Below are 27,256 nucleotides of genomic sequence, written 5' to 3'. Positions count from 1 at the left end.
CGGGGAAAATCATTACTGAAACGGTTTCAAATCTTCAGCATCGATATTTATTGATATTTCGATATTTTTGACAACACCATTTTGAAACCGGCATTGTTTACATTCAGGTTGACGATCAGATGTTCCCATATTCGTCTTTGTTATGTGTACAAGTCACAACACCATAAACACTTTATAAGAGGCCTAGATGTGGTATTTACAGCTTGTTCGCTGCCCACACAAGTGACACGTGATGCTGCTTTAACCAAACAGTTTGACTTGCCTAAATCTAAACACATATGAATGAAGGCAAGGCAAGTCTAATTGTATAGCACAATTCAGACACAAGGCAACCCAAAGTAACAGGGACATAAAATTATATTAAAAGACATTAGAAACAAGTTCAAAAAACACAAAAGTTAAAATAGAAAATAAGCTGAAATAGAATAGGTTTAAAAAAGACAGGACAATAAAGGTTACAGTGCAGTTCAAGATATTGATCACAGCCCTAAAATTGCTTCAGTAAAAGGCAGTGGCAAACAAAAAGGTCGGCAGCCTTGATTTAAAAGAGGTGACAGTTGGAGCGGACCTGCAGTTTTTTGGGCCGTTTGTTCCAGATGTGTGGTGCGTGATAACTGAACGCTGCTTCTCCATGTTTAGTTTTGACTTTAGGGACTGAAAGCAGACCTGTATTTGACGACCGCAGAGGTCTGGATGGTTGATAAGGTAGCAGCAGGTCAGACATGTATCTCAGCCATTCAGAGCTTTACAAACCAACAGCAGGATTTTGAGATCTATTCTTTGACAGACAGGAAGGTGAGAGGGGAGAGAGTATGGAAAACATTCTGTGAGAGTCATTGTAATGGTATATAAGGAATGGAGGAATTGTGTCATCGGGTGTAGCTTTGCAATTAATAAGGAGAGGCCATCCACCCATGATACTATTAATAAATGATCAGACTATAGGACTGCTATGTGCAACATGTGAACCATGTGGGCTCAGTTTTTACAGTAGATGAGGCTAAAGAGAAGGGGCGAGAGAAGAGCTGTATCTCTGCCTGTGGGGGGAAAGTGTGTGTGCATGCGTGTGTGTGTGTGTGTGTGTGTGTGTGTGAGAGAGAGAGAGAGAGAGAGAGAGAGAGAGAGAGAGAGAGAGGGTGTGAGCGTGCATACTTATTTAGTTTCTCCCCAATCGTCGCTGACTGCATTCTTCTCTTGGAGGGTGGTGAGAGCAGAGCATCAGAGAGAGAGAGAGAGAGAGAGAGAGAGAGAGGGACAGAGAGACATACACACGTACGAGAGCGAAAGAGAGAGAGAGGGGGGGGACAGAGCTACAGAGAGCGAGAGAGGTATCGGGGAGTCCGAGAAGAAGCTGAAACTTGACTGGAGACGCTCCTGCACAGGTTGGTACCATCTTGTCACTTCTCGGCACGGCGCGTCTGCGGGGACTCAGTTTTGACCTCATGGACACTCCGCGTATCGTCAGCGTCCCTCCACCTTGTGCTTTTCACCAGTGTAACTTGCACTTCTGCGGTGATGTTCGCATCTTCGACCATAACATTGATGCCACAGCGCGTCCTCCACTCTTACAGCTGGCAGTCAAACCAGATGAATCGGCTCCTTGCGTGGCTTTTATGTCACATTTGCTCTTTCTCTTGAAGCGCACAGCCAGTAACCATCCTCCTCCTCCTCCTGTCCACTTAGTCAGTCAGTCTCTCCCATGTGCACGAAGGTGGGAACGGTGGATTGCAGCAGAGATGAAAACAAAAGGGAGGTTTTGCGCACACATGTCAGTGGGGAAGGTTTCCAATAAAGGACCCACTCATACGCACAGCTGCAAGTGTAGTAATAACGATTGTTTTTACAAGTGTGATGCAGACTTTCCACTGGTGTTCATGTGCTCTGTCATGGTTCTGTCATATGCAGCTGAGATGAGCCCCGCAGAGCAGGAATGCTGTCTGCTATTGTGGGTAAAAATCACTCAAAGTCAGTGTAGGCTGCGCGCATTCACGTTGGCAAAACAGGAATTCGTGGTAGAAGTACCAGCAGAGAGAGAGAAAAAAGCTTTTCTATGTTGCCCATAAACAAACAGACACATAGTTTACTTATCACTGGCTATAACCCGTTCAGTATAGAGGTCGGAGCTTCCCGGCTGTCAGGTCACTGGACCAGAAAGACGACACCTCACACCGATCACCTCAGGAAATACTTCCACGGGCCCTTCAAGAGCTATTTTTATCTCTGGCCGTGTGTCAGGCGGCACACACACCGTCCACTTCATTGTAATGCTGCACATGCCATTAAGACTACGCAGATATACTGAGTACCCAGCTGGACCTGATGCCAGGGGAGCCTCGTGTGTAATGAGACTGATGGGGGGACGACTTCAGTGATGCAGGAAAAAAGAGAAGTAGGCTACACAAAGATTGTGTGTGTGTGTGTGTGTGTGTGTGTGTGTGTGTGTGCAGCATTGCATGGTTTGGCAGAGGTGGGGAAAGAAAAACAAGTGCAAAGAGAGAATCTTTGCTTTTTTCATTTCAAGTCAAACTGATTTGTTTTGCCAGGGACAGGTCCTGTTTTTTAGTGAAGCAGCTCAGTGTTTGAAGGCTGAACAACAGACAGGTGAAGCACACGTGTGAGAAAGAAGAGGAAGTATTAGTGAAAATGAAACGAATAAAAATGAAATAGATCTATTCATTGTAACCACATTCAGCACTGTAATTAAACGGTGTCTTATTTCTATTGTTAATATGTTGACAGATCATCTTATCCTTTTATTCTTTAGCATTTATGATTTGTTTTGTTGTTGTAGTAGGCCTATAGTGGATGTTGAAGACCATTGTTGTTGTTTTTCCCCCCAAAGAAATGTGGGTAAGGAGCACACAATGGTCACTCGTATTGGCACGTTTGGCAATGCCAACTATAAACCCCTTAAACGTCCTATACAGGCACTATACACTGCTGCCTCACAAACAGTAGCCTACTTTATGTGTTGATGATCAGCTGGCCTTCTAATGTGGGATATTCGCAATGTGACAATGAGGAAGTTGTTTAGTTATTAATTTAGGTTTGAATTATTCTGCTATTTAAATGTTATTTGTATCAGAACATTCTACTAATGTGCTTTGTACGTTTTTCGTTGATTATTTAAAAAAAATAATGGTGATGAATGGACGTTAGGGGGGCCCCTGGGAAATTTCTGCCCTGGTCCTCATCAGACTATAGAATCGCCACTGCTCACAGCAACAACCTAATTATAATAATGATTATAATAATGGTCATGGCAATAAAGTTAATTTGAATTCATTTGAATTAAAGAGAGAGAGAGAGAGAGAGAGAGAGAGAGAGACCTTGTGGAAGTAGAGCATATGGTCTGATGACGTAACGCCGGTCGTTGCGGACGCTCTGACAACACAGCCAGTGTGTGTGAGTGTGTGTGCATGTGTGTGTGTGCAGCTCAGGATTAGTTACACACCGTGCCATCTCCGATGCATTCCTAAAACACGCACCACCATAAACGCACAACCCGCTACACAATGAACGCCGCCACCGCCGCCACCTGCCTGCTCGCCGCCGGCTTCAGCTGCTACCTCTACGGCAGCGATGTGTTGTTATCGCTGCTCCGTGTCTCTGTTGCAGACCCCTCCATGCCCGAGCCGGGAGCTGCTCCGCGGCGGAGCCCGCAGGGAGTCCCCTACACCGACCTCCAGCACATCGTCAACGCCGACGGACTGCACCTGTTCTGCCGCTACTGGGAGCCCGCCGACCCGCCAAGGTCAGTGGAGAACCGAGCGCGAAAACTAAAGGGAAGTGTGTCTCTGTGTTTGTCCCCCTGTCGCCTGCGTGTGTGAGACAGTGCGCAGCCAGGAGAGTGCTGTTTAAAACCATTTTAGTTTGTGATCCTGCTCACATGGTTGCTCTCAGTCCTGGAGTCACATGAGGACTTTCTTCTAAGGTCCTGCATGTTAGTCTTTAGACATGTGTGCAGTCCCGGACATAACCCTGTCTGGTCAGTGCACATCTACCTCTTCACCACAAACCTCCACACTCAATACTTTCTGTAGCTCTGTGGCTGGTCAAACAACTCTCCAGTCACTCTCTCCCAGATGCACCAGGAATGTGTTGTTTCTAAACATCTACTGGTTATGTTATTCTCCATAGGGTTACATTATTATGAGCACTGCTGGCTGGAAAGTAGCCCACGTTGTTCATTGTTAAATATATTACAGCTGTAACTCAGTAACTCAACAGTAATAAATGCAAACAGGTCCATGCTTATAACAATACACCATCCTCATCGGAGTTTATTGTGGGCCGTATTAAGGTCCCTCTGACCTCATATTTAGATGATCACTATGTCCGACACAAAAACATCACTGGGTAGAAATGAGACAACAACATGAGATTAGTCAGAAAAACTGAAAATCAATCTGGGGTATTCTGTAGTGAATCTGGACAATGCTGACCCAAGCTCGTTAAAGAACATTTTAATTATGTTAATCTCCCCACAGTGGACCACCAGATGCACCCGTGACTCATACTGGGTCATGACCCTGTTAAAAAAAGAAAAAAACAAGACCCAGGAGCAGTTATTTGAACTTGTTGTTAATAAATCAAACAGTAGGCTACACTATTGAGATCAGCTGTTTGGGGCTGGGGAGGACAACAAACTGCAGAATGTTAATGATGATTCATTTGCCTTCATCCTCATTTAGAGAGAGAGACAGATACAGAGAGAGAGAGAGCTACAGAGTGGGCTGTGTGGCTGCTCTACCTGTTAACATGAGCAAACCAATAGGAACAGTACACCTGTGCTGGTTAAGCCGGCAATGCAGCCCGTAGTGAAGCAATGCAGTTTAGCTCCCGGCCGTTATTCAAGCAATGCAGTTTAGCTTCCAACTTAAAGCACCATGAAGTTTATTCAATTTCTAAATCCCACTTTTACAGCTCTTTACACTCTGCACAGATAGACCTTAAACAAGCCTTGAGCACCTGTCCTTTTCCCCTAATATCTATTTTCAATTTATACAATGAAGGACAGGTACGCTAGAAAAACAGTCTTGCTTTTTGCTTTTGTTTTGTGTACATGGCTCACTTGAGTTTACAAAATCAGGTCATGCATCAGTGCAAACATAAAAGGAAACAGATGAACAGGAACATCAGTATTTCCCCATCACTTTATTTTGAAAAACACAACTTTTATCTTTCTGCACAAGGAAACACCAGCTATTAAATGTCATCTATCTGACATCAGTTTCCTCATACTGACAACCCCTTGTGGTTTGAGGTTGTTCTCTGTAGTTCATTTGAATTATATTTCCAACCCTAATGATCGGCATCATAACTCATTTACAAAAGGCCTGAGATCCTGACTCATCGGTCATTCTGGTGTGTGAAACAGTGTAAATCGAAAAACGTTGTCGCCTAGCCACAAAGACCTCAAACAACACGACTACATGATTAATAGTTGAACTGGGGTATTTCCGCATTTTTGAGGCTGGAGGCCACCTTTCTATGCTCTCTCGGCCGTTTTAAGTTCCCTGCCCACATGTGGCTGTGACGATGCATGAAACACAACGCAGATGTCACACTTACGCTCACTTACAAACCACATATTTGCATGTAGTGTGAGAGCACTGAAGGAATAAGATGCGACAGGAACGGGAGGCCCACAAAACATCTGGAGTCAAGATTTTACTGATCTCTTAGACACATACACACACAGCAGTGACTCATTAACTGACACTGTGTCTGTGCATCAGCTGTATAATTGGTCCATAAACCATGGCTGAAAGTTTAGCGTGTGTGTATGTGTGTGTGTTTATTCCACAGTCATCTGATTTATTCTGTATTTGTACTTGTGGGTGTTTGTATACCTGTGTGTAGATATCTGTGCATAGCGAACCATGGCATGTTTTTTTTGTGGTTGGATTTAACTCTGCCTGATGCGCTCTGGCAGCTCTAGTTATCTTGTAAATGTATATGATGGTGCACAGGCAGTGGGATAAATATTTGACCTTTCAATTACCCACAATGCCACTGAGGCCTGAGGGCTCACTGGGGTCAAACAGAAGCCCTTTCCCAGAGCCATGCCCACACTACCGCATGAGCAAAAATGCACTTATGCAACAACATGCTAATATATTTAAAGCTCGTCCACAAGACTCTTGGAGATGAATAACCAAATCTAAAAATGTGTCCCACTCTTCTTGCCCAAAGCATCAATAAACGAAATGGCAAATGCAGTTTCACTGACATAACCAAAACAGCTTTATTTTTCTCCTGCAAATCATGGTTTTTGGAAGTAGAAAGCTGAATCACTGTGGGCTTAAAATAGCTGCAGATCTCTCTGCGTTGTAACTGCTTTATAGAGCCAAGGCTTTGGATGGCTTATATAAGAGCTTTCTCGGTGGAGGCCAGCCAGTGACCATGCTGAAAATGGATGCATTCATAGCAAAGAGAGGCGTGCAACGTCCCCATTAGATGCTGTGTATTGTGTTGTGTATATACATCCGCCAATATTGGTGTTTAATAGCTGATTTATGGATTGGTGTTGTAGATATGGTCCGTTTTGTGTGCTGTGCACCGAAATTTGAAGCTGCATGTGGGACAATTAAATCCTTCTCGACACCTAGACTCATGAAAATGTTCAAGCTGAGCTAGCAGCTCCTAAAAGCTGGCTGAGGTAGGTTTATTGCAGGTTTTACAAGCTGACTAAACAGAAGCTATTAAGTTAAATCACACCCTCATCAGTCAAGCCACCCAGAGCTGATGTACAGGTCTTAATGTGCTGTAATCTGCTGCTGCTCAGAGTTAAATGTAAGTTCGGAGTGAACACGCTGCCGTCTAAATCTCTCAATGCAAAGTCACACAGAATGTTATCAAAGAGTGAAACTGCTGAGTAGGTGTCACTAATGGAGACAGCCTGTTGTCTGTCGTACAGCCTACACCTTGCCGTGAAAGAGATACTCTGACACACACCTCCTCTTTAAACACACGCTGCCCCTGTACTCTGAGGTTTCACAATGAAAGACCTCTCAGTGGTCTGGGTGGATGCATGCAGCCTCCAGACTCGCAGCAGCCCACTCGCTGCAGCAGTCAGATTAGTAATTTAACACAATGTGACACAGCTTGGCTCTGTAGATGCAGCGCAGCCTCAAGCTAATAGAATTATACTGGAAGTATTTAGCTTTAAAACTGGTTATAGCCATGAGCATGAATAGGAAATAGGAATTAGAAGCTCAGCATGATGTGCTGATGCTTTTACAATAAAGGTTTCATCAAAGCATCTTCTCTAAAATGCTGTATTTTATAGAAAGAATGAGTACATTTATGGTTTATAGACTATTTCTTCAAACAGTAGGAGCATTTATCGTCGTCACTCCTGTGATAGGAGCAGTTTTATATCAGCCACAGTAGCAGCTGGTGCAGCGATAAGCTTTGAACTCTCCAGACAAGAGATTTTGTGCCAGACAGTTTTATTCAAACAGCAGCCTGGAGACCAAAACACTCAAACTCGTTGTTGTGATGCATGTTTATGAAATTAATCTGTGCATGATAATGAACATTTTTGATAATATAGTGACTTCTCATAATATCCTGCTATTGGCGGTGTGTCATGTGGCTGCACCTTACAATTATTTTAATTTTTATAGAGTTTTTTTAGTTAATGTGACAATTATTTGGTCTAATAATCAATCGATCATTTGGGCTATCAAATGCCAAAATTAGTTTTAAAAATAAGAGTCACAATTTCCAAAGGCCCACGTCTTGACATTACCAGTTTTGTCCAAAACCCAAAGATGTTTGGTTTAAAATCCCACAAGGGAAGGAAAAGCAGCACATATTTAGAGCTGAGACTCTGGAACAAGTGAGTGTTTTGGCTTAAAAGAAGTATCAATCATCAAAAAAGTTGCAGATGATTCACCGCCATTGTCAACACCACTGAAGTTGTGACATGCTGTATCCATGGTGACAGGCAGCAGTATGAAAATGCCAGGCTGACATTTATTGACTCAGCTAACTGGAGCAACTGTAGGCCAGACACAGCTTATTGCACAGAGCGGCATATAAGCGGAAATTAAGCAAATTGTTTAGATCTCAAGCTAATTGGTCGGGGAGACCCGTTCAATGTCTGTCCTTTTTTGTAAATCAGCCAAAGGGAGAGGGAAGGCACCTTCAGCCAGCAGGCAAATATGGACAGATTATAATAGGAGCTAGTTATTAAGTTTGTTTGCTTGCTCAGAAATCCGACCGTCAGCCAGCCATCCTGGTCTTTTTCAGAGAACATGTATTTTTGGTTTAATAGCAAAACTGTGATGAATCAATGAATGTGTTGCTAGGGGACCAAAAAGCCCCAAACATGCACTAGTGAGCTCTTTGCAAAGCTGGTAAAAGGTGAATGAGACAACATTTTGACTTTTTGTTTAAAAAAAAGAGTTAAGTAATTGATTTATTGATTAATTGTTGCAGTTCTACTACAAACACAAACTTCCTTACAGAAACCTGTCATGTGTAGATTCAGGAAGACAAGACTTCTTCTGGCCTTTTACAGACGACATATTATACTCATTTTCAGGTTCATCATTTTATTTTGGGTTACTACTAAAATAGGTTTACATACTTTAATGCCTAATTAGTTTTCTCATACTGTCCAGTGCTGCAGCACTGTATTCCCCCTCTGTCTGAAACACTCTGTTTTAGCTCCTGTCTCTTTAAGGCCCCTCTACCCAAATACCCACTCAGCTCTGATTGGTCAGCTCACACATGCCTGATCCAGCTCCGCTAACAACAGAGCAATCAATTTAAACTACCCACAAGGCATAATTTACGCAAATGTGTGACATGGTGACGTAGTGTGTGAGGCGAGACTACTAACGATGTGTTTCAGGAGCAGTGTTTTCTGTGGGAGAGCTCTTCTGTTGGTGTGGACTTTGACCTTTTTAATTTTCAAGACCTTTTACATGTGCAAGCACCTATAAAACACTGACGGAAAGGAAATAGCTCCTTTAATGTCCACGATTTTGCTAACACGCTTGGTATTCAGTGTGCATTACACAATAAAAGGATCATTGACAAACCTCCAACATGCAAATCTTTAATAAAATTGTCTCTTTTTAAGATTAACATAAGACTTGGTCAAAGGTCACCGGCTCCTGAAAGGCTTGTCACTAGAACTGGGAAGTAGGTGAAAGGTGGAGGGGTGGAGGGGAGTTGCTGAACAATGACTGACAGATCTTCCAACAGACATCCAACAGGGTCTTTGAACTCACATGGAGACCAGCCTAGCAGCCAAACATGCACTGCACACCTGTATTTTTACATAACAGACACAAACACACACACACACACACTCATCCTGTATAAATAGGTCGTGCGTTATCGGGGTTTTTGCTGATAGGGAAGGAAACTCTTTCAGACACTGTTAGTGTTTCTATGGCCAGGCTACTTAATTTCACTGCCACTGTTACTCTCGTCAGTGGAGGATTTTTACAAAGCTAAAAGCTCTACAGTGGTTCCCCTCATGTGTGCGCTTGGGGGAAAATTTTGGCTAAGTAATGCAGTTTATAAAATATTAGGGCCTCTTGTATTCCCATAATATTCACTGAGTAGGTGATTCCAAGAGCCCGCTATGATCATTTACTGTAAGTTAATGAGAAAGGAGAGGGAGGAGAAGTGCTCCAGAGTCTGTTTTCAATGTTAAATCCACTGTTGCTCATTTTCACAGTGATTTATTGATTTCATTATTATAGTATAATTCCTGCATCAGTCCGGAGACATGGAGGGTGCAAATTGGAGTGTAAATAATTATCAAAGCACTCCATATAATTATTAGTTTTCCGTAAATTTGATTTATTTCTGCTGCTGTAGAGATAGAAACATGTTAAATGTAATTTGATGATGTCCGTAGTGAAAGTGGAACGCTCCAACGGCAAATAGTGAGAAGAAACATCAAAGAAAATTACAATTACATAAGAAGAGAGCAAACGGGATTTACAAACATGCAAAGCTGCAAAGAAGGAAGAAGGATTCCAACACTAAAAAGAAGTGGAAAAAACAGCAGTAGTGGTACCAGTGGCAGTATTTTATTCAAGCAGTGTTGCTGCTTAGTGAAATCAGGTGATGGAAGGATAAGTCTGATCAGAAATAGAACTATGAGTGAGATGTCAGGGTGTAGCCTGCATCATGGATCAGGACTTTCACTTCCTTTGGCTCTTTTTAGCTCCAAGCATATGATTGCATGTCAGTATTTCGGGAAACACACAGTGACTATTCCGTTTTCTTACGTAATTCTTTGCAACTGCACCACTAATGAGCTCCAGTGTACTGAGATCTGCAGTCTGCAAAGAAGAAAGGTGAGCTGATGAAATGTCCTCTCCCTGTGTTCAGTGGATTATTTTCAATATTTTTGTTTTTCACTCTTTGGTACATCTTTTTGTATGACTGGTGTAAACGTTCCTGCTGTGGCCTCCTGCTGACTGTGCCTAAATGTCTCTCCATCATGCAGCAATTTCCCCTCTGTCTCTGTCTATGTCTTTTTTTCTGCACAGCACACACTCACACCTTCTATAACCACTCTCCCTTTCCTTGTTTTCTTTTCCATACCGGTTTGTCACACCTCATTCCCTTCTCATTTTCCACCTGTCTCATTGTTCTTCTCTGTCATATCCATTTTCTTTTGCTCCAAGTGCTCCAATTAAATCTCACTGTCACCTGAGAATTCAAAGTCTGACACAGTGTCTTACACAGCATTGAAAAGTCTTGAATTGGACCGAGGAGACAACTGTGAAATGCTCGCCAGCTTGGACATGCTAGCTGTCACTACTCATTTTCAATAGGTGGCTGAGCTTCTTTCTATTTTCTTTATACTGTGTTGTGTACTCCCTCTCGAATATTGTTCATGGGATTGTACATCACTTTATTTAAATATGAGATATTGAGAAGGGAAATTAACGTCGTAGCTTACAAGCTTGCTAGCTGGTTGCTAACAATCGGTAATAGCCAGACATAGTAGCATACAGGAGGATTGTGCTATCTATGTGTCTGCGAGCAAACAGGACCGCCTCTTTATGGAGTTCTCTGTCCTAATTGGATAAAGTGGGCAGGGATACCAGAAAGTTTCTTTTCTCTTTTACTGCATGAGCAGGGGGAGGAGAGACATGGTTACTGACCAAACACTCTGTAACAGTGATTACTGTTGAAATATAGAGCACTTATTTTAATAAAAATATATCACTTACAGCATCACTCAAATAAAAGTGGACGGTGACACAAAGCTAACAAGCCACAAAACGTCCTCTTTCTTGGACCACATGGTTCTCTCTTGCCTCAAAGGTTGGCACTGTCAGGCTTGTTTTTTCTCAACATAGTGAATTCACAGGTGAAATTTCACCCCCAAAAAATCTTGATGTGAAAAACTTGAGTGAAGCTGCTTGTTTGTGACAACCCCATTGCACTGAAATGATTTTCCAGTGAACATTGCTTGTAGTTAAATGCAGCTTGTTTCAAGTCGGCCCACAGTCGGGCACTGTACCTGGGATACTGTGGAAGGCTTGTCATGTTGTTATTTCTTTTACTTTTATGGTCTTAAAACTTTTCTAAATTTGGCTTTTCAAAGGCTACTGATGTCTTGTTTCCTGTCTCACATGCAGTTTTTCATCTCCTTCTGTCTTTGGTCCTCTCTTCTTCCTCTTTTCCTTTAATCTTGGCCTCTATATTTCTATACACACCCCTGTAACTGCACATTCACAGTCTGCACTTAACAGCCCTGATGTGGTCACCCACCCACATACATGTACATATGAGCGTATACACAATTGTATATCACATCCTTTGGGCAGCTCTTCAAAGAAAGCTCAGTAATTTGTGGTTCTGTTTTCTACACTTACATGGTGGTACACACAAGATTAAAGGGACGCACACACCATTAGGTTCTGAGCAGTCTAAGTCCATTAATCAGATTAACATGCCGGTGTTCGGTCGTTCTGTCTTGTGCTTTGGCTCCTGTTCAGTCTGGACACACGGACGACAATCTCTTCAGTGTTAATTTGACACTGCAGTGTGTTTATACTCTGCCGTATCATCAGAAGTTAATTAAACACGTTCGCATGGTGTTGAACCGTCGCCCCAGAGACATGTCCCAATCAACGTTTTTAAATGTCAAATAAAATGTTACTAAAAATGCAAACTACTGAGCAAGTGATTCAACAGTTATTCTGCCTGATTAAACCAAGTAAACCAACAGATTAATTGTCTCGGCCAAACAAGAGCAAAACAGGAAAATCAGGTCGGTAGCTGTTTTTTTCGCAGCAGACATTTTGACTTGTCTGGCAGGAAAACGATAACTCGATTACATTCAAGAACCTCAGATTGAATGAGTCTAGAGCCATAACAAACAGTGGCTAAATTGTTGTACTTCTCCCTTCTGGTTGCTTGTTTTTCTGTGATTCAATACTGGACATCTAGTGGGCCCCGAGCATTTTAGCAACATACCTAACATTTTTTCCTGTCGTGTAAAATTGAAGGTGCAGAACGTGGCGTTTGAGCACAGTTGGAAGGTTTTGTGAGTTCCTGTATAATCTTGGAGCAGCCAGTCAGCATTGCATTAAGGGGATTAGGGTCTTGGCTTTGTTTTGGGGCCTGTGGTTGTTTGGAGTAGCTCTGAGTAGAGCCAGAGGGACAAAACTCTCTCCCTCGCTCCCTCAGAGTGTTTTAATAAGGCTGGTTATAAGCCATGTTGTTCCAGCAACTGAAAGTGGTGTGGGAGACAAGTAGGTCTCCAGTTCCCATGAGGAATGAGAGAAAGAGGGTGAAGAGAGATAATGAGAAAGAAAAATTAAAAGCCTCTTATCTAGATACTGGAAGTTACTTTGGCTGCACACAAAATAATCAATACGTCAGCTCTTGGTTGAATGAGCAGCACTGTATGATAAATGTAGGTGGTCTAAGACATCCCCTTGGGAACTGAGAGAGCACAATTTTATTAGAAACTAACTTACAACTACAGAAGCAATTTCTGAAGACACTGCAGTGTAAATGTTGGATGGTGAAGCGTTGATGCTGAACTGCATTGCTGTCTTTAAAAGTTGAATAATACCGATAATATTTGAAAAATGTGGAATATTTTATGATTTGTTAAAAAGTTGACGCTGAACTGCATTGCTGTCTTTAAAAGTTGAATAATACCGATAATATTTGAAAGATGTGGAATATTTTACTGTTTGTTAAAAAGTTGACGCTGAACTGCATTGCCGGCTTTTATTTGTTTGAAGTAGCAGCTGAAGGCGGCACCTGGTGAGGCTGAAGGATGCAAATTATGCAAACTGTAGGCTAAATCACTAGAACATGCTCACAATCAGTCAAATGCTGCAGGTAATTTACGTCAATAACAAGCATTCAAAAGCATATTTTTATGGCATGAAATAAATAAGGCTTGGTTCATGGACAGCAACAGTTTTCCTGTACGACACATGCTAAATTATTCTATCAACGGATGAAGACAAGTTAGTTTTTAATGTTTCCATCCCTCTACTTTATTTGATTTGATTTTAATAATTTATTATTATACAAATTCAATAAAATTCTATTTTAGTTAACTAGACAACTTAGAAACTGGATATCTTCCCTAGCAAGTGGGTCAACCCCGTCCCTTCTCTTGGAAGTTGGTCTCAGCAGCTTGATGAGCAGCTCATCCAGAAGCAAACTCTTTGCTTGGAACATTTAGTTTTTAGCTTTCTGAATACGTTCCCATGTTTTAGTTAAGAATCGCTAAGAATCAAGTGAACCCCGCAGCTAGAAGTCAGACCAACGATAAGAGTATGTGTGTGTGGGGGGGTGTAGATGATTACGTATGTCACTCCAAATTGTTTCAAGTGTTTTCAAGTAGTGTTCAAGATACAAAATAAAGCATAATTCTGCAACATCTTTTAGCCTAAAATTTAGGCTCGAGAAACCAATTTTGTTGGAACATTCAAAAGAGGTGATATTTTCAAAGCTGCCGTTTTTAATATCTTTCTACGGGGCTGTCACTTGTCTTCTCTGTAACAAAGACTAAAGATGTAGTGCAGTTGTCCACCCAGGACAATAACCGGTTCAGGTTGATGTCTGAGTATAGTGGAAACATGTCAAAGCGTGAAACACTTCAACGCGAATGCCTCTTGAGCTTCACCAGACCACTTTTAGCAAAGAGGAAAAAGTGGGACATACTGATGACGCTTGAATATTGTCACTTGTCTGCAAATGCCTGTAGCTGAATGAATGCAGACATCTGTTAAGATTTCTGGGTGATTAAATGAAACCTCCTAGCGTTAGCTGTCACCAGACATTTTGCCTTTATTGGATTTTTCTCTCCTCCTTCTTGCAGCTCTTTAAACTGAAATTGACACGTGAAAGCAAAGATGGAGAAAAAAGTGAGAGACAAGAAGAAAGAGAGATTATGAAGCAGACCAAGGAGGTATTTAGAGGATGACGGATAGAGGGAACCTTAGAAATGTCACATTACAGCCGGGGCTCTCAGCGGAGTGTGCGGTGTGCTGTTCACTGTACAGTCGTCTTTACAATGAACCCAGATTAGCCCCATTAATCCCCTGCTGCCCCTCGGCATGTGTGTCACAGAACATTGTGCCCATACAAAGACACTCATTTACGCACACACACATACGCACACACACCAGCATACATGTATACACACTCTCGTTCTGAGCCAACAAGTGCAGAGGAAGTCTTAGCCCGAGGCGAAGGCTTCCTATAAAAGGAGGGAAAGAGCAGCGAGTGAAATCAGAGCAACAGATTTGCTAATGAAGCCTGATGAACAGCTACTCTTATTCTACTCTTCCACACCCCGCTCCGCTCTCTCTCCCTCACTCACTTTCTCCCTGTTTCACTCCATTCCCCCTTCCCTCCGCTGCTGAATACATTTGGGCTAATTGTCTGCTGCTGCTGCTGATTGAAGCTCTCACAGGCTTCTCAGCACCGCCGCCGCTGCTCAGAGGAAAGAACACTGGAGCGTTTCACTGCTGCTCCGCTGCTTAATATGCACAGATCGAAGAAGTAAAACCTTAAACAAACTTTGTGTCAGAGATGCTGCGTTAATTAGCCAAAGGTACATCTTTGATGTTAATCCCACATTTTGAAGACTTGAGACCTTCTCAGCCTCCCTTCTGTCTGTCATCGTCTTTCTACCGTGACTGAAATGGAGTTGGAGGTGAAAATTAATAAGGGATTATCCTGTTAGCTTTTACATAATGAGTCTATTTTGTGAAAAGAGTATGCTTTTGACATCTAGCGTCGGTTTAAGCTTTACCTTCGGGGCATGTTTGACAAATCTTAAATTTCTTGCTGTGTAAGGATTCTGTCGAGGGCTGTTCGCATGTCATGATTAATTGAAAATTGAATTTCTGGTCTTGTGTAACTACAGAACATTGGCATATTGGCAATACTGAAACACCCCCACAATTGGTATAAGGCACATGGAAAGTGGAGGTGTGAATCTCAATGTATGGCATCCTAAGTTTTCTGTATTACTGCACTGCATTTTCATCATTTCACACAAGCAGTGAGATAAATCTAAATTCCCTTTTTGCTTAGGAGGTCTTTCTAATCATCACATCATTTTTAGAACATTGTCTCTTCTTCTTCCAAAACATTAAAGTTCCGGCCGGATGGATAAACAATAAACTGAAACCCACTGTGAAGCCCTGTAAAGCCGAGGGGGGGGCTGCAGATTCGACTGATAATTCTCTGTAACGTCATCGCCACACAACGAACGACCCCCTTTCACAGTGTCATTTGATACAGCGTCATTATAAAAATGAAGATAAATGCAGTAATTATCCGTGTCTGTTTCATAATGCTGCTTGAACTCCTCTTTTTCCTCTTTCTCCTCTTTGACACAAGATACGTCTCCACAGGCGGAGTTAGGACTAACAGAAACGGGGCTGCTGAACATAAAACGCAGCTTCTCTGCATCAGCAAACACACAGTAAATGTCATTTATGTGAGAAATGAAACTCCAGTGCTGTTCGCTGTATAATTTCCTCATCGACAAAATGTTTCTGCCTCAACCAGCAGGCAAACTTCAGGATAAGTGTTTATTTCCTGAGTGAATACTTCATAAATCACTTGCTAGAAAAGCACTCGGATGGAAACCGAGTCGCTGAATGTGCAGTTCTGAAGGAATATTTGCATGAAGTCTCCAGTCTCAGAAAACCAAATCATAGTTTCCATTGTTTTAGGTCAGGGAAATGAATGTTTTAGAAGAAGAGAGCAGGACTGTGAAAGCTGTTTGCTGTGTACCGACGGGTCACGTTGTGTTTCACTGGATTCCATCAGAGTGAGTTTTGAGTCGGGCGGGCAGGGATGTGTCGAGGCAGAGAGAGGGACAGATGGATGATAGATGATATCTCAACATTCTCATTTTTTTCCTGTCATCCTGCCACTTAATCTCTGCCTCACACACACACACACACACACACACACACAAAGTCGAATTCCCGCAGAAAATCCTACAGCAGGGTCAGTCAGGATTTTTCAGATTTTCATTGCATTTGATTGTTTGTATTTTTCCCTTTCTCGTCTCCACCTCATCAGTTCCTCCATCTCGCAGCTCACAGTGAGAAATCTTCCAAGATTTACCTGAACCGGAACAGTTCGGGGAATCAAGGAATAATGCAAACATTTGCTGCTTTGTTTGTCTCTGTGTGTGAGAGATTAAGGCGTTCAGGTGCAGGTCTGCGTTCGTGAACACTTGACTGATGTATTTCCTCCTCTCTTCTCAGGGCTCTGGTGTTCATCGCCCACGGGGCCGGGGAGCATTGTGGGCCGTACGATGAGATTGCACAGAGACTGAAGGAACTGTCCCTGCTGGTATTTGCACACGACCACGGTGAGTCACCAAACACGCACATTACTTTACATTTTGCATGCATACCATTACAGCCACACTCTGTCTTGCCTTCGTGATCATCAGCAGTTCAAACACACAGAGTACTTTGTGCATGTCTTCAAAGAAAGCCCATCACACATCCTCCCTGTCTGATAACAGTTAATCATTGATTGAACAGAGCTTGTTAGGGTAAATTAATTAGCCTCGGTGGTAATTTGCTCTATTGTGCGTCTGTGTGTGCAGATGTGAAGGTGGTGTGCTTTTAATGCATTGTCAAGGAAAACTTCACAAATGTTGGTTTGGTGTGAGTGAGACTTGACGCTGATCTAGTTTCCACGAAACAAGACAGACCAGTCACACATTTAACTGTGGTTTAGGCCACAACTCTGTTTGTGTGCGACCAAACAGGTAGTTTAAGCTAAAGCATGATGATCAACACCCTAACCAGGTGTTTTTGTACTGGAACCTAACCAGAGCATAAACACAGTGTTGGCACAATGTAAAATTGTAAATTGAACCTAAAGAAACTTAAAGTTGCCACATAAAGAAATGTAATGTTTCAACATGGTGATTGGCTTGAAAAAAAGATGGTAAAAGTCTAGAGAGAGAATTAATGTTGAGATCCAGCTTCCTTGAGGGACTGAAGCTGCTATAATAGTGGAAAATGAACAGAAAACATAACAACAGGATTTTAATCAGACAGACGTGATGTTTTACAGCTGTTGACGGGCAGTTTTGCTTGTTTATTGTACACTTTATACTGCTGTGTGTTATTTTCTGTCTGTGAATCCAGTGATATTAATACAGTAAGCGATCAGAATGTGTGTCACATGTATCACCTTTAACTTTTTAAACACATCATCATTCTGTGGTAGATTACAAATAACATTTTATTCATCTATTTATTAGAAATACAGAAAGTATAACACAAATGTGTTGATTTTTTATCATTATAAGGTTGAAATCTTGTTTTAAGCTGCACTAGCAGCCTGGCTCTGTGGAGGTCTGTCGGTCAGTTAATCCACCACCTTGGTCCACGCTGACGTATCTTCACAAATATTGGATGTATTGCCATTAAATTTGGTAAAGACATTCGAGAATGAATCTTACTGACTTTGGTGATCCCCACACTTAAATCTAGTCTACGACCACATCACTGCTAATGTAACATTCCCCTCAGCCTCAGCTGTACTTTGTGTTTAGTGCTAATTATGCTAGCATGCTAACACGTCAACCTAAGACGGTGAATATGGTTATTATAATATTGAACCCCACCTGCTAAACACCACCATTTCACCTCATTGTGAGCATGTTAGCATGGTGAGATTAGCTTTTAGCTCAAAATATCCCCGTAGCACAGCTGTAGACTGCTAGTCATGATTTTTATTCTTCAGTGTCTCGGGATGTTAAAGGCGTGTTTTTCCTGTCTTTGATCTGATTCACGAAACCTGCTCATGTTTCACCATTTCCCAGAACACGTCCACTTTGAACAGAAAATGTGAGATGGGCTCAAAGAAGGATTAGATAGAAACAAAAGGGGATAAAGAGGCAGAAAAAAAGCTTCGTAGTAAAAAAGCAGTGGCAGTCTCATTCCTCCACTAAGGTGTTAAGCCAACTGTGCTGCTGCACTGAGCAGGTCTGAGATACAGCAGGAATGTGTGAACTCATGTGACTGTGAATCAGAGCCTCACTGTAAAAGAGCATCGTGTGTTCAGTAAACCTTACTGACAAACAGGAGAGAGAGCCACAGAGGGTGCGAGGAGAGAGAAATCAAGTGCCAGCTGTAAGCAAAGAAATATTTACCGAGGTGGAGATCTCAATAAAGAGCTGACAGAGATAATAAAAAGAGGCTGAGTGATGAGGAGGGCTGAGGCTGCTCACACAGGAGCAGTTTGTTCGGTGACTCGCAGTAAAATGTCACGCTGAACTGGAACAAGTCCCCACAGACACTCGTTCTTCATCTACCGCTCACACTCCTGATAGAGTTCAGCAGCTGAGATCTTTCTTTTCTTCCTCACTCACACTTTCTTCTGTATGTCTTTCTAATAATAGGACACTGAAGTCTTTTCATTCACAGCCTACACGGACTGGAGGTTCCTTCTGACTGTCACACACTGCATCGTTTATCAGAGAACAGCCTCCAAATTTGGTTCAGTGGCTAAACAGCAGAATACCAAACTTACAGCGCACCAGTTCTGAAATGTTATTATCAGACAGTGGGGAATTAATCATAAAGGACTGTTTGTGAGGGGCACGGATAACAGAGCAGCAGACAGGAACAGCCTAATGTTGTGTGCTGATGCTCATTTCATGTTTGTCTTCTCATTACATTTGAGGAAAATAATCGAATTTGACATTTAATTAGATCAGTGCTCACACAGTTTCTGAATTCATCAGTCTTCCCCAAGAAGTCATTATCACAAAGTGCTTAAAGATATTAAAAAGTCAAGAAAGGGTGAAAAATAGCATTTCATACACCATAACACAGCCATCATTTGTACCGCTGTATACACCAGGAACTCACAGCATCATGTTATTCTAACGCACGAGTAAACTTTTTCCCTCAGAGAGCAAAACCTGAAACTTAATGGTGGGGCACAGGCCAAAAACAAACACCTATTGTGTTGTATTGTTAAGATGCAAAATGGTAGGCTCCCAAGCAGGGGAGTAGAGCTGTATGGTTTAGTAGTATTGGAACACACCTATGGCTCGTTTCAGAGGTCAAGTAACCGCTGTTCTGATAGTGGTTCTGAAAGTTTATATACATTACTCAATTATAACTACTAATTATAACTAACTAATATGACATCTTTGACTATCCTGCTTGTTTGTTTTTTTGTCTCTCTTACATGACAGACGCTTTAGTGTTGATTGGATCTTCAAGTGCTTAAAATGTATATGAGTTTCAACCGGATTATGCAAAAAGTAGGGAAGCTCCAATATACAGTATATTAAAAAAACATGAAGACAAGGACTTATTTCAATACTAAGGCAGGCCAGAAGGTCAGAGACAGGCCTCCTGTGTTCACCAACAAGGTGGAGGACAGAAAACACCAGGGGAAGGAGAAAAACAGTAGAAACACAAGGAAAGACTGGAGTTATGGCACCAACCATATCATTATGTTGCTCCGGTTGTGTAGCCAGTGAAATCAATTGTGCGCCTTTTTCTAATTTTTTCTAATTACTTGTAAGTGATTGGTAAACAATTGATCCTGCGTTCTGACTCCTGCAGGAGAAAACATTGGTTACTTCACTTGGAGCCTTCTTTTTATAATCAATTAACTCAGAGAAAAACAAAACCATGAGGACGTCTTTGTGCCCTGCGCAGCGCTTCCAATCGTACGGCAACGGATCTGTGCTCTTTGTGCGTCAGCTGGGCTCGTGTGTGAATATCTGACCGTGTGTGTGTGTGTGTGTGTGTTTGACAGCGTACAATAACAGAAGATGTGGACTCAGTGGAGTGTGAGGTCATTGATCCGGCGTGGGTGGGAGGGGATATAATGTGCATCGATCTGAGGTTCGCCGTGCTCCGTCACTCACCGCTGCTCTCATTGGACATTGATCTCCACGCTGTGTTGATCGCTCCAGTATCGACGAGGAGAAACACACACACACACACACACACAGAGCGGAGACCTCCTCACATATATACAGTGTTTTTTAATATGCGCACACACACACTTAAGATGTACAGAGCGAGAGCGAGAAGGTGTGAGCTGCGCACGTTGTGAATGTTTAGGAGCTCAGCAGTGTTATTGGTTCAGCCGTCGCCATGGCAACCCGCCTCACCTCTCCACCAGTGCCGCAGAAAGCTCGAGGAGAACACACACACAGCGTATATATGAATGCATACACACATTCATATTCATTGATTTTCCCTCCTCTCCAGCTGCCAGTCTTCTTCTCCTCTTGTATTTATCTCGTCTCCTTCCCCTCCGTTTCTTCTTCACTCAAGTTCTCTCCTCTTCTTCATTCGTCTTTTCCCTCTGCTCAAGTTGTGTTTGCTTGTTCGCTCTGTTTCTCCTTCTTGCTCTTCTCATCCTGGGGTGCATGCCAGTGTACCAATTTTTGATCGTAACGCACTCCTCGCTTGATCTGGAAATCGTTCCCCGTCTTCCATCTCGAACGCCGTTTCAGTGATCCTTTTTCTGCTTTGACGGTTGAGGAGGGATCTCTCAGGAGACATGTGTGAGGACACATTAGACCAACCTTTGACCTGACTGGTACATCCCCCTTTATTGGAAATCTGTCCGTGATTGGACGCTGCAGCTGACTATGGTTTGATACCGGTGTGGAGTGACAAATAACAGAACCAACTCCACTTGCTCCCTAGTGTTATATATTATATGTTTTCAGATGTCCTGTGGTGGATCTGTAGGTTGGATTGACAAATGATAAAAAATAATGTACACATTTTAATTGTTGATTGGAATTTCCATCCGCTCATATATGTGAGGCTGAAAATCCCACTTGGTTGGAAGTACAGTCTAATGTGAGGTATATTTACATAATTTACACTTCATTCAAAGGAAGGAAAAGACACAAGAATTAGGATGTACCCCAGGTTCCTCTACCTCCTCAGAGATTCACTTGCTCACTCCTTCCTTCCCTCCTTTCTTCCTTATTCCCCTTGAGGAAGGTTTTATGGTTGCTCGATTCTCCTGTGCACTCTCTTCTCTCATCCCTCCTTTCCTTCTCTCTTTTCCCTCCCCTCGCCTATTTCTCATTCACATCGTGTCCTCGCTGCTGTCTCTCCATCCATCCGGCCTCCCTTGGAGCTCCTTCCTGTTCTTCCCCCACCTCTCCTAAGGGTTTCAAAGAATGGATCAATGTTTGAAAATCACAAGCAGTGGGAGAGGATGTCCTCAAAGCAGAGAGTATCTCGCTTAAAAAAAAGGAAGACATTTGACACATGTTTTGTGTAAAACAGCCAAATATTGGAAATAAAGATCCATCTGGTGTGCTGGACCTCGTTTGGAGAGCTGTTCTGAGAAAGTGTTTCAGCCGATTTTTAGGAGATCTAAAAACATCTAAAAATGGCTAAAAAAGTAATTCAGTGCAATTTGTCTTCTTTCCTCTCTCCTCCACAGTTGGCCATGGTCAGAGTGAAGGAGACAGGATGAACATCAAAGATTTCCAGGTTTACATCAGAGACTCTCTGCAGCACGTTGACCTGATGAAGACTCGCCACCCGGACCTGCCCGTCTTCATCGTGGGTCACTCCATGGTAAGGACACTGTCCATGCAGTATGTTGCTGTTAAGTGCAAAGATAATGCATCAATCTTCGTTATTTAGCTATTTTGTTTATTTAACTTTATTGTTGCGTTACAAACCATAGCTGAGAGGATCGTGCGACTCTCGCTGTCATGGAGGTTTGTTTTGTTTGGTGCAGGGTTACATACAGCGTGCACGAGGCGCACAGAGAGTGACAGCTGCATGAAATTGAAGGGCAAGTCTGGTTCAAGCACAGGAATGGAAAGTACTGAGATCAGAGTCAAGAGGTTTTCTGCAACACTGTGACATTCAAATGAAAGAAATGACACACACTCTGCTTTCAGCATGAAGTGGTTTTATGTCCCAAAATAGCCGAGCATGAATAACCACAGAGTGCATGGTGTTGTGCTCAGAACTGAAGGAAATCAGAGTTAAATGACAGAATCAGGTGTATTATTACTGGCACTTACAATGCAGTAAAATACTTACTATACTATAGTATATACTATACTATATATTATTACTATATCCTGATTTTGATGACATATATTTGGCTCATCTTGGTCCCAGCACCAGATCCATTATTTCTGTAAGGTGGAAACATTCAACCTTTCAGCTGCATACAGTCCAGCAAATGTTTGCTAGGTTCTCAGAAAAGTCCTGGTTACCTTTAACACAGTGACACAGATTCTGCACAGCCAGCAGCAGATGCTCACTGAAAGCCTCCAACAGAGCACTTACAGTACAGGTTCAGTGACCTGCTCAAGGGCAATGTGGCTGTGTTTGTGGACGGAGAGGAGAGAGTGTGCTCACTTTCTACTGCCGGTCAGGGGGTCTATGTAATGTTTCATGCAAAGTCATATTCTACTGACCTTCTGTGTGTTATTATTCGCCCTCTGTTTCACTGAAACATATCAGACTTTCACTGTTTAAAAATGGAATAATGTACAGCTGCAATTTCCTTATTCATTATTCATTATTCATGAATCTGTTGATTATTTTTCAATGAAAAGATGAATTAATCAGACTTAAAGGAATATTTTGACATTTTGGGAGCTAAACTTATTTGCCTTAGATAAACACAAGGAGATCGATCCCATTCATTTTTTCTTTCTTTTTTTACTTTAGCACAGTGCCGTAGCCATTAATATAGAGACAGTGGTGTCTAGCTTATTAAAGCTAGCATGGCACTCCACCGAGACCAAACAGTCACCTTTAGTTCAATCAAGTCTCATCCAATATTAAACTTGATAGGCCTGCATCACTCTAAATGTTAGACCACCCATAACCATAATTCAAGCTCACCAGATTCAGGATCAGCATGAAACTGTGCTGATAGATACCATCCATCTAAATACATTATTACATTATTCCCTGAGAAAGTAATGAAATGTCTATCTCGCAGTGTTAAACTAAATGAGAAAAAATTCCTGGATCTGTCCTTTATCTGGATCTGCTCAAAAAGTTTTGTTCAGTAGTTTTTGTCTAATCCTGCGGACAAACCAACCAACAATCCAACAGACATGGGCGAAAACATAACCTATTTGGCGCAGGTAATTATTTTATTCTGTTTATATACTGTTTTATATAGTGAACAGTGTTTTAACATAACGCATGTAGGACTGTTGCAGATAAGAAATCATTAAATCAATTGTACATTTCCCCACTGTTTGAGTTCAAATGTAGCTTCATTCAACACAGACAGCATCAGGAAGTCTTTGAAGAGCCCCAAATGTGGCTCTGTGAAATCTACACACACACGGTTGAGCTAACATTCTCATTGAGAAAAAAATTACATAACGGCTGGACACAAAAAGCATCGACACAGGCCAAGAAACTATTTATAATTGATCAGTTTATTCAGTTTTTCACAAGGCTGCATTCAACTTCTCTGGACCTCCCTGTGCTCTAACAAACAGTAGACATGAGTTATATAATAAATGATTTCTCTGCGTTTTGTAGGTCGATTCAATGTGTGTGCTCTTGTTCTGTTGGAGGAACAGGCTGCAATAGAACGCACAAATATTTGCATGCATGCAGCTTTATCTGCAAACCAACTTCACCGGCTTAAAACAAGAGATACTTATAACAGGGTGCAGTCAGCATCACCTGTGTATGCCAAACACAAATGCACAGTTTTTAGTCTTTAAGCCCACAGCTGGAGGGGTCCTTTCAAGCAGCGCAACACAGAGGATGAATGCAAATTCGTTACAGAACTGTTCTTCCATGAGAAGCGTGGAGCCTTGTTATCTCGCAGCACAGCGCTGAGGGGCTGGGGCTGCTGGATTCAACAGAAAAAAGGTTGTTTTATTCAGCCGATATGAGAGCTAGCCTCGATTTTGTGTCTTTTGTATCTCTGCAACTACAAGGTCTTTTTGAGTAATCAAGGTATCATAATAAAGGGAACACTTGAAATATTTCTTCAGATGTGTAAGTTTAAGTATATATGTCTCTGGGTCCGAGTAAATGAAGTTGGCACACAGCATAAATGAAAGATTTTTTTTAAATTTCACCGTTTATGTTAATAAAGTGAATCAGCTTCCGTATACAAGTTATTTTAAAGACTTTAAAACAAAAAAATGATGCTTTTATAAAGGGATGAGGACAAACTCAACCATTTCAAACAGTGTTTGGGACATTGTCCTCAGTGTCCCCAGTGTAAATGACAGCTATGGCTGGGATTAATCACTGCTAGGTGTCTTTATCTTACAAGAATTAAGGAGTTTGAGTTTCCTCAAATGACAGTAAAAACTTTAAAGTGGAAGAAACGCTGCATAAAAACCATCTCTGTCAGAACTTTACGAGCTGTCTGACTCAACATTTACACCACTGGTGTACTATAGTGGAAGAACCCTTTATTGATGACTTTCTAACTCTTTTAGATTCGGAGCAGATGACTTACATCTTACTTACTTATTAGATTTCATGAATAACGTTTGATCTGAAGAATGGAAGGGGTCTCGAAAAGTCAGGCATGTCACTGCTATGTTTGCTATCACAGCATCACTTACAGTCTGAAGACAATCTGAAGCTACTGTATGTTCAACACGTTATTACCCAAACATTATTTTCTTTATATTATAAACTTTACGTTGTGTGGTTTATATCAGACTCTCCCCCAGCTTCTCCTTGTGACTGAGGTCATATTGAAAGACCTCAGTTGGGCTTTTGGATGCTTTAAACAACACTCCATTTAATTCATGAGTCTGTTCTTACAAACCTTTTATGGCTCGTGCTCTCGCGGGCAGCAGGACTGTATTTATATAAAGACAGAGGCTGCGTTCAAAACAACCCGCGGCCGTAGGAGCACAGGCGAAAATTGTTCAGTGCAAATTAAACTGTGGGATCCCAGATGGAGGCTGAGCGCCTGTTTAGACATCCGAGTCTGTAAATATCAAAGCAGAGCTGACCGAAGTCACTGTTTCTCATCCCCTCTTCTCTCCTTTCTCTCTCGTTTCTTCTCTACCTTCTGTTCATCCCTCCATCTGTGTCATTTCATCGTCACTCACTGCTGTCATGTAAGCCAGTCCACCTGTCCTAACAGCTGCTTTCATTTCCTGTCATCTCTTTCCTCCACGCCACCTTCCTGTTTTCTTCCTTTCATTTGTTTTGCTTTGATTTAATTTTCTCATTTACTTTCGTTCTCCTCATTTCCTCCTCGCTCATTCTTGTCCTCCCTGTCCTTTCTCTTTCATAGCCATTCTTCCTTTCCATCTCCTTTCCTCGCTCTCCTTCAGGAAACCCAGCCCAAATGAAATGTTGTTTCACTGTGTTTGTACAGGCCTCATTTCCCAGCTTCCCAGTGTTGTGACTCCTCATCCTGTTTCTGTTAGCCTGTTCCTCTGCTCCTCTGTTTGTATGAATCTGTATTTAACAGGGCGAGAATGACGCAAAAACTACAAAACAAGGGAAACCACCTGTGGATTCTACAGTATCCAATGATAACATCCTGAGGAGACTGTGGAGCAGTTAACGGACTCTAGCCACAGTGTAGATTTATTAAGAAAGATGTCTCACTCCACAGACATCACCTGCTCCACTGCTAGTGGTCGTGTTTTCAAGCAAGGGGGTTGAGATTCCAAAAATGTAGTGTCAAATTTAGGGAAGATAAGTGTAGTTTTCTTTAGCATTGTTCATTTTAGCCAAACTAGCGGCATAGCTAATGTCAGCCTGTTGGTCGGCCCACCATCTCAGCAACTAGTTGAAGGATTGGCATCTAGCACCATCAACAGGTTTAATGTGTCCAATACTGACCGGATATACTGTATGACCTGTAAAACTAATAACGTTCGTGTTAGCCTTAGCTGTACTTTGAATTTAGTACCAATTAGCACATGTTAGCATGCTAGCAAACTCAATTAAGATGGTAAACATTAGAGCTGTCTCCAAAATCACTAATTTCTTCACTCATTCAATTCATACATAACCGACACTTAATAGTTAAGTCTATTGTGAGCAGTAAAGAAACTGAATTTTCCCTATTCGCTAGCAGGTGTGGTGTCGTACAACTGTAATTTTTATAAAATGGCTTTTGTTCGCAGAAAGTAGTGTACAAACAGTTGACAGTACGTTTCCTGGTTGAAGGCATTGTATAGTAGATTCATTAAAGTAACACTCTGAATAATGGCATATTAGCATAACACATTAGCATTCTGACGTTAGCATCTAGCTCAGAGCCCCTCTGTGCTTAAGAAGGCTACAGCCTCAAAGAGCCGTTAGCGTGGCTGTAAACTCTTAATTATATGCGAATAATAATAATGACATTAAACAGTATAATTTTCAAAGCATGCAAGATAATGTGAAGAATTAGTTGTTTTGTTTTTTTTACTTCCCAGCTTTCACAAAATATTTAAATATGAGTAAAAATCTGAAATGAAAACTAAACTGACGAAACAAATTACAGTTACTCAACTGTAGCTTATGTGTCAGATACAACACAGTGACTATTTCACAGTTTTCTCTGCATCTTGTTTCATTATGCACTAATTCAAGAACTGGAGCCGCTTATCTGTGTTGTATCAGCTCATGGGAATGCTGACAAATGCCTTCAGCTCTCATCTCGCTCTTCCTCATTTCTCTCTGTCTCCATCAGTATTTTTTTGCCAAGGCTCATCTGTCCTACTTCCTCAGTGCCAGAGTTTTATGTAATGGTTTGTCCCTGTTTATGGCCTTCGGTGTAT

General features: G+C 41.8%; 1 protein-coding gene across 2 annotated transcripts in view; it reads left to right on the top strand.

Moving 5' to 3' along the window:
• Positions 1 to 1,145: 1,145 nt before the first annotated feature.
• Positions 1,146 to 27,256, top strand: part of mgll (monoglyceride lipase) — a 39,834-nt gene continuing 13,723 nt past the window's right edge. The window contains exons 1-4 of one of the 2 annotated variants that reach the window (XM_084367702.1): positions 1,146 to 1,382; positions 3,619 to 3,754; positions 16,755 to 16,861; positions 21,952 to 22,088. In XM_084367702.1, coding sequence (XP_084223828.1) covers positions 3,627 to 3,754; positions 16,755 to 16,861; positions 21,952 to 22,088 — 372 coding nt within the window. In that variant the 5' untranslated portion in view covers positions 1,146 to 1,382; positions 3,619 to 3,626. Of the gene's footprint in view, positions 1,383 to 3,429; positions 3,755 to 16,754; positions 16,862 to 21,951; positions 22,089 to 27,256 lie in introns of those variants that run through there. The other variant, XM_084367703.1, reaches the window with a different exon arrangement.

This window comes from Pagrus pagrus, assembly GCF_965226575.1.
Source record: "Pagrus pagrus genome assembly, chromosome: 11".
NCBI lineage: Eukaryota > Metazoa > Chordata > Actinopteri > Spariformes > Sparidae > Pagrus > Pagrus pagrus.
The sequence above is the reverse complement of the archived record's forward strand: the minus strand, read 5'-3'. Positions and strand labels throughout refer to the sequence as shown.